The sequence below is a fragment of the Mandrillus leucophaeus genome, unplaced genomic scaffold, assembly GCF_000951045.1.
Source record: "Mandrillus leucophaeus isolate KB7577 unplaced genomic scaffold, Mleu.le_1.0 Scaffold106, whole genome shotgun sequence".
NCBI lineage: Eukaryota > Metazoa > Chordata > Mammalia > Primates > Cercopithecidae > Mandrillus > Mandrillus leucophaeus.
In genome coordinates, this window is record NW_012098765.1 from 1,045,540 (window position 1) to 1,046,352 (window position 813).

Below are 813 nucleotides of genomic sequence, written 5' to 3' on the forward strand. Positions count from 1 at the left end.
AAAAAAAAAAAACAAAAAAATCGACAGACCCTTAGATTCCAACACAGCTGTTACAGAAAGAGGGACTCAAGCACAGACAGGGGAGACTCAGACACACCAACCCTCATAACCAGTTTGGGGTCAGACACACAAATACAGACCCCCATTGACACAAAGCTCCCTTCCCAGGCATGCAGGGACTGGTGGGGAGCGGCATGGGCGGCCCCTGATCAACATCCCCACATCTCCCCACAGCTGTACCTGGGCATCGTGCTGGCGGCCGTGGTGATCATCACTGGCTGCTTCTCGTACTACCAGGAGGCCAAGAGCTCCAAGATCATGGAGTCCTTCAAGAACATGGTGCCGCAGGTGAAGGGTGCCCGGCAAGGGGCCAGAGAGGGGTGTTAGTGTATGGATTGGGGGCTGGGCCCAGTGACCCCCCAGGCAGAGGGAGTCTTGGAGGTCACATTACTCCATCCCACCCCAGCAAGCCCTGGTGATCCGGGAAGGTGAGAAGATGCAGGTGAACGCTGAGGAGGTGGTGGTCGGGGACCTGGTGGAGATCAAGGGCGGAGACCGAGTGCCAGCTGACCTGCGGATCATCTCAGCCCACGGCTGCAAGGTGGGCCTGGGACCGGGCTTTACCCTCCCTCAGGCTGCCCCAGAGTCCATGCCCAGCCCCTCCTCCCTCATACCCAGGAGCCCAGGCCCCAACTCCTCCTCCCTCAGACCCAGGGGTCCAGACCTAGCCCCTTCTCCCTCAGACTCAGAAGTCCATGCCCAGCCCCTCCTCCCTCAGACCCAGGGGTCCAGACCTAGCCCCTTCTCCCTCAG

At 60.0% G+C, this 813-nt stretch overlaps 1 protein-coding gene across 1 annotated transcript in view; it reads left to right on the forward strand.

The window, feature by feature from the left end:
- The window catches only part of ATP1A3 (ATPase, Na+/K+ transporting, alpha 3 polypeptide), a 44,751-nt gene that overhangs the window by 7,485 nt on the left and 36,453 nt on the right, over positions 1 to 813 (forward strand). The window contains 2 exon segments of the mRNA XM_011984124.1: positions 235 to 348; positions 467 to 601. Coding sequence (XP_011839514.1) covers positions 235 to 348; positions 467 to 601 — 249 coding nt within the window.